The following is a 7,500-nucleotide window of genomic DNA, read 5'->3' as shown; positions in this document are numbered from 1 at the left end:
AGTGCCTGCATAATAACTGTAACCCTACTTTGGGGTCACCGCCGTGTGTGGGTAGAAAAATACAGGGAACTCATAGATAAACGTTTCAAAACAGACTTTATAACTAAAGCCACCCAATTAATACTTGAAGAAAACACATTCTCATTTAACAAGGCATACCGACAGATAAATGGCTCGGCTATGGGTACGAAATTCTCACCTTCATATACCAACCTGGTGATGGGTTTCATATATATGATTTTAAAAACATGTGACATATTAATAAAAATCTGTAAATGTAAAATTATCTAGATTCCTGAGTACCTTATTTCTTCTAATACGCACACACACACACACACACCACACACACACATAATATATATGTGTATATATATATATATAAATATATATATATATATATATATATATATATATATATATTATATATATATATATTATATCGTATAGATGTGTGGGAGGTATCTGGATGTCTGTGTTTGTGCATGTGCGTATGTACATACACACACACAGATATATTTATACATGCATACATACATACGTGCATTTATTTTAACAGACATATGCATAGTTATGTGTGTGTAAATAAATATATGACTGTGAGTTTGTGCGTATATGTGTGTGTGCAGAGTGAGGAAGAACTTGAGGTTTCTATCGAAGCCCTCACGACGCTTTTGTAGATCTTCAACAAAATATATTTTAAAGAGAAAGCAAAAATAAAAATGAAAATAGAATAAAAGATTGATTAGTCCATAAAAAAGAAATAATTCTAAACCCAATATATTTCAAATTAAAATTACCATTTTTTAAATTCATGTCTTTACAGATTCATCCCAGAATCTCCCCGATGGCTTATAAGCTCTGGACGATTGGAAGAAGCAGACAAGATAATCAAGCGCATAGCGAGAATAAACAACAAAGAGATTCCAGTCGAATATTTTTCAGAGATTTCCGCTGAAATGACGCCTAAAGTAAAATTCTGGAAGGTTTTTACATCCAAGAAACTTACTTGCTGGTGTGCCATTATGTGTTTTTGCTGGTCAGTATCTCTCTCTATATAAACGGCAGTTTGTCTGTGTGTGTTTCTGTGTGTCTGTTTGGTTGTACCCTCACCCTGACCACTGCTTTCAACCGATTCTGATGAAACTTGACACACACATAGCCCAATGTCATAATTCAAAACTAACGCAGCGAAAATTTTGAAAAGTTCCCCCAGTTCTGAAAAAAATCGATAAATTCGACATGGGGTCGAGAATCAGAAACACAAACCACAGACTGTCTAGGGGACGCAACTCGACCTGTTTTAACTCTCAAAAAAAAATTTACCATCATTTTTTTCCCATTTTTTTGCTATTTTTTGGCTATAACTCTCTAAAAATGCTTTATAGTTATTTCCCTTACAAACCTGAGCAACGCCGGGCGATACTGCTAGTCTTATGCTAAAATGAATAATGATATTGACGTAAAAATTTAATCTAGCAGAAATCGATTGAGCGATGGAAATGAGTGGATGGTGATAACTGCAAGACATTGGCTTTGACTGTTTGTTAAAGTTAAAGAATATACGTTTTTATACGATTTTGTTGGTAAAAGGGCTTCAGGCAACTGCAGCGCCCGGGTAGTGTATATATGCCTACGTATTAGGAACAAACTGAATAGAAAGATTTCATAGATATGACACTGAATTTCAAACAGCAAACTGCTACACTTATTAAGATATACAAAGATGTGTTCGTGTGTATGTGTACGTCTTTTTGCACAAATATAGGCACAATTTTATCAAATGTTTACGGCTTTTAGTACAAATCCATCTAGCCATTTATACAAGCGACACACACATATTTAAACACCATCGGTCGCACATACATAGAGTATGTGTAATTTATACACCAAATTTTCTGCAGTATATCGTCTCGGGAATACTCCCCGCACAATGTCGAGAGTTAAAGAACATTTTCAGTGATTCTGAGGCGAGTTGTTTCACCTTTTCTATGACATTCAGGTGTTGTTCTTTAACACTCAACGTCGTGAAGGGAGTTTCCCCTGGACACTATCCTGCAGTAAATTTGGTGTATAAACAGAACACATACATAAAATAAGAGGCATCATCATCATCATCATTGTTCGACCGTGGTCGAGACTTTCATAGTCTTTTCAAATGGCTAATAATGTGTGCGCGCGCCACTACTACACACATTGGAAAGCATTGTACAACCAAGTACTAAAGAAGATCTTTCCTCCTCCATGAAACAAAGCTGTTCCCGCTGGACATCAACCCAGTATTTCTAAGCTACGGACCCAGTGATTTATTGTAAGGTTATCTCCCTAGATAGATTGCCTTCACTACGGCTAAGGAGCCCTTTCTACCCCATGGGCATTATAACAGCACATGTGTGTTTTAAATGGCTATCACAGTTCTTCCAGTAAACAGTTTAGTTTTGTATATCAATTACGAGCAAAACGCCCCCCACCCACGTCCAATGGACGGTGCTGAGTTGGCAAACATTTAAACCAAATTTTCTCAAAACAACTTGTCCGATCGTCCCATTTTGTGGCATTATTTCAAGCCAGTCGGCTTTTTGTGTGCAAACTGCACGTGCATTTTTCTCGCGTACGCGTAGTATCGATCGCAACAGCTGATGTACTTGCGCGTACAAATGCACGCTCCCACGGCTTTGTCGATCGCATTCTAATCTGGAATCAATTTTTGTAGGTTTTTCAAGATTTATACATGCCCTGGTACCGTCTGTATCTACATATCAAATTTGAGCGCAATCGGATGGAGGATGCTCGAGATCCTCGAAGACACACACACAGACAGACAGAACGGATTTTATATCAATTATATTTATAACCAAGCAGAATTTATTCTCATAAAATTTTTATTGTTCTTTGATAAATTAGTTATTTTAAAACTTTTTCTCTCTTCTTTCTAGGATCTCTGTCAGTGTGGTTTATTTTGGCCTTGCCCTAAATAGCCAGGATCTCGGTGGGAACGTTTTTGTAAACTTTTCTCTGGGTGCTATGGTAGAATTCCCAGCTTATTTCTTCTGTATTATATTTTTGGATCGCATGGGAAGAAAGAAATTGCAAAGTCTGACAATGGTTGTTGGAGGTGTATCGTGCTTGGCAACTGTTCTACCAATTCTCCTCGGAAATTCCTGTGAGTGTAAAAATTTTTTAATCTTTTATAATAGATATGGATAAGTAATGTCTATGGATATATAATTATATAATATACATACACACAGCCATGCAGGCACATATACACGCGCATACACATAAATATTCTCTCTTACTTGCTTCAGTCATTTGACTGCGGCCATTCTGGAGCACCGCCTTTAGTCGAGCAACTCGACCCCGGGACTTATTCTTAGTAAGCCTCATACTTATTCCATCTGTTTCTTTTGCCGAACCGCTAAGTGACAGGGACATAAAGACACCAGCATCGATTACCAAGCAATGCTAGGGGGACAAACACAGACACACAAACATATACACACATGTATATATATATATATATATATATATATTATACGACGGGCTTCTTTCAGTTTCCGTCTACCAAATCCACTCTCTAGGCTTTGGTCAGCCCGAGGCTATAGTAGAAGACACTTGCTCAAGATGCCACGCAGTGAGGCTGAACCCGGAACCTTGTGGTTGGTAAGCAAGCTACTTACCACACAGCCACTCTTGCGCCTATTGTTTATAGAATGCCTTTGAAAGTGAACAGAATATAGTGGAGTCAGGAGTTTTATATAGACTCCAAAAAATAATTCATGAGAAGGGAAGTCGTATTATTAATAAGATAATTTCAGTACAGATAAGAATTATTCAACAGAAGGTTAAAGAATTGTCACAGAAACACCTGTAAAGATGTTATAAATGTTTGAACATTATTTTCTTTAGTCTCGAAATTCACATACACATACGCACACACACACGAGTTAGTTACATAGATATATATATAAATAAGTATGTATACATAAACGCATATACACGTATATACACGCATGCATATATATATATATGTACATGAACGTAAGCGATATAATTTCAATCGTTTGAGCGAAATATTCAAACACTGAGATAACACAATGGATCAAAGAGAAATCAGTGCTATGTCTTTATATGTGAATTATACAAATGTATGGCGTATTTACATACATAAATATTCATACATACATACATACATACATATATTTGAATATATACATGCATGCACTCATACAAACAGGCCTACATACATACATACATACATACATACATACATACATACATACATACATACATACATACATACATACCCTGTTGTCGATGTTGAAATTCCGGTGAAGGAATCTTGGATCTAAGTTAGAAACCGGCTCTTTCTCTCTCGGACCATATTAACACCAAAAATTATTTACATCAAAAAGGTGCTTTTTTCTATGAAAATCCCTATCATTTACGATTTTTTTACTACTGTGTCGCCATTTTTCGGTGTATTTCAACCAGAAAAATGTTCACTTAAAGAGAATAAGCTACAAAATGCAAAATTTGTATTTTTCAAAAATTCCAATTCTAAAGGGTTGAAACAAACCCGAGCAATGCCGGGCGATACTAGTAGTCTTGAAATAAAACTGAATAATGACATACATACATACAGATGAAGTTGACTATATGGAGACCGATGGGCCAAAAGCCACCAAGTTAAAACACAACCGGGCAGATATGGTTGTGCTTACTGAAAAAGTTAAAATATTATTAGTCATTCACTAATACCGTTATCTTTTTTTAATTCTCATCATATAATTCCCATATAATTATTTCTGGCTAGTCTGTTAAAAGCCTGAGTATGTATTATATACAAACGTGTGTGTGTGTGTGATTCGTGCGCGTGCATGCATATATTAAGCATTAACTTATCTCAAACCAATTCGTTATTTTCAGTTTGTCTTTCTTCTTTCCATTTCAGCTTATCAATGGCTAGTGTTGCTGTTTGCGATGATAGGAAAACTTGGCATTACATCAGCATTCGGCGCTGTTTACCTGTTTGGTTGTGAACTCTTCCCTACTGTCCTGCGTAACTCTGCCATGGGTTTATTTTCCACATGCGGAAGAATAGGAGCGGTGGTAGCGCCGTATATTGCGGAATTGGTAAGTTTGGTTCCAATAACAGTTGCATCAGTTCAAAAACAACTTAATTTACAATACATATTACTTGTCAATCACATCTTGAGTGATTGAGACGCTTTAGAACTTTAGAAAGAGAAACCAAAGTAACTATTGTTGCTCTATGAGGCCCTAACTAGAGAGAGGGAGTGGGGAGAAAAGGGAGTGAGAGAGACAGACAGACAGAGAGTGAGTGAGAGATGAAGGGTTCAGCCCGACACGTTACCCTTTTCTTGTTCCTTTCGTCAAACTAGTTTATTCAACTTTTCAAACCAGTGAAGGAAGACCAGGAGAGAAATTAAGTGAGTTTATTGCCCAGAATCTCAGAACCAAAAGAAAAGTTAATACTCCTTGGATAGATCAACTGAATGTGCATCGTCTTATACAAGATTCTGGTCGTATGCAGTTAGTAAACAAAAACTCCCTCTTGTGGAGTTAAAACTTGAAAAGCAGCATACAAGAAAGGTAACCCTTAGACAGAAGACAGAACACTTAATTCAATAAAAAGTCCAGCCATACTTGACGTTTATAGATCGTCTGCAACCCCAAGACAAACTCCGATCTGAATAATTGCCCCCATTGTAATTGTTCGATTGAATTGAGATAACAATATTTTAATGGTGTTTATTTTATTAAACGTGAAGGCGCATTAGCGCAGTGGTTAGGGCAGCGAACTCGCGGTCGGAGTATCGCGGTTTCGATTCCCAGACCGGACGTTGTGTGTGTTTATTGAGCGAAAACATCTAAAGCTCCACAAGGCTCCGGCAGGGGTGGGTGGCGACCCCTGTTGTACTCTTTCACCTCAACTCTCTCTCACTCTTTCTTCCTGTTTCTTGAGAAACGCTGCGATGGACTGGGTGCCGTCCAGCTGGAGTGGGAGGAACACATACGCCACAGAAACCAGGAAGCTGGACCCATGAGCCTGGATTGACTTGAAAAGGGCGCACAAATAAAAAAGAAATATTAAACACGGGAAGATGAAAAAAGCCCATCTCTGTACGATTTGAACCCAGAATATAGAAACTATATTGTATTAGCAAAACATACACTATATCTCGAAAAGCGTATGTGTGTGTGTGTGTACACGTGCAGCATATATATTTCTTTATTGCCCACAAGGGGCTAAACACAGAGGGGACAAACAAGGACAGACAAACGGATTAAGTCGATTATATCGACCCCAGTGCGTAACTGGTACTTATTTAATCGACCCCGAAAGGATGAAAGGCAAAGTCGACCTCGGCGGAATTTGAACTCAGAACGTAGCGGCAGACGAAATACTGCTAAGCATTTCGCCCGGCGTGTTAACGATTCTGCCAGCTCACCACCTTCACGTGCAGCATATAATTGGAAAACGGGATGAGAAATCAGAAGATGAAATATCGGCAAAGTCCCGAAGTTCGTTGCAAACTTTTCATTTCCGCGAATTAATCATTTTGCTGAAAGTGGAAAACTTGTTGAAATGTAGAGAAGTTCGATAACAATCATTTTATTGTAATTAGCAATTACATATCGAACTGTGTGAGATTAACGCTTAATTTCTGTTTTCGTTTACTCTTTACTCATTTCAGTCATTTGACTGTAGCCATGCTGGAGCACCACCTTTGGTCGAGCAAATCGACCCCAGGACTTATTCTTTGTAAGCCTAGTACTTAATCTATCGGTCTCTTTTGCCAAACCGCTAAGTTACGGGGACGTATACACACCAGCATCGGTTGGCAAGCGATGTTGGGAGGACAAACACAGACACACAAACACACACACACACATACACACACACACATACACATACACATACACACATATATATACATATATACGACGGGCTTCTTTCAGTTTCCGTCTACCAAATCCACCCACAAGGCTTTGGTCGGCCCGAGGCTATAGTAGAAGACACTTGCCCAAGGTGCCACGCAGTGGGAATGAACCCGGAACCTTGTGGTTCATACGCAAGCTACTTACCACACAGCCACGTTTGTTCGTTATTTTTTATTTCAGTTTTTGGTTTTTCTTTTTACATTTGTGACGTTCTTTTAATTGTGAAACTTCTTTTCATCAAACATAAATTGTCTCTACTAAAAAAACTCTTTCTCCCGGTTTGAGGGTTGCTTAAGGTAGTGGTGGCGGGGGCGGGAACAGAAGCTGCAACAGACAGGACTCGACGTTTTATAGTAACGCTGTATCGAATTACAATGAGATATGAAAGTGGTTGGAACCCTCTCCGAGGTGAATGCCTTCTTTAAACGAAGTAGGTGTGTGTGATTCAGTGCAGTAATAATATAATCAGTGCGCATGCACTGTGCAAACAGAACCAGACATTCAGGCATAACGGAATGCACCTGAGAGAGACAG

At 38.3% G+C, this 7,500-nt stretch overlaps 1 protein-coding gene across 1 annotated transcript in view; it reads left to right on the top strand.

Annotated features, from left to right (window-relative positions):
• LOC115229018 (organic cation transporter protein-like) overlaps positions 1–5,238 on the top strand; it is a 45,392-nt gene extending 40,154 nt beyond the window's left edge. The window contains exons 6-8 of the mRNA XM_029799445.2: positions 824–1,036; positions 2,934–3,160; positions 4,952–5,238. Of these exons, the coding sequence (XP_029655305.1) occupies positions 824–1,036; positions 2,934–3,160; positions 4,952–5,223 (712 nt within the window). The 3' untranslated portion in view covers positions 5,224–5,238. The remainder of the gene's footprint in view (positions 1–823; positions 1,037–2,933; positions 3,161–4,951) is intronic.
• The last annotated feature ends 2,262 nt before the right edge of the window (positions 5,239–7,500 follow it).

This window comes from Octopus sinensis, unplaced genomic scaffold (genome assembly GCF_006345805.1).
Source record: "Octopus sinensis unplaced genomic scaffold, ASM634580v1 Contig11610, whole genome shotgun sequence".
Lineage (NCBI taxonomy): Eukaryota > Metazoa > Mollusca > Cephalopoda > Octopoda > Octopodidae > Octopus > Octopus sinensis.
The sequence above is the reverse complement of the archived record's forward strand: the minus strand, read 5'-3'. Positions and strand labels throughout refer to the sequence as shown.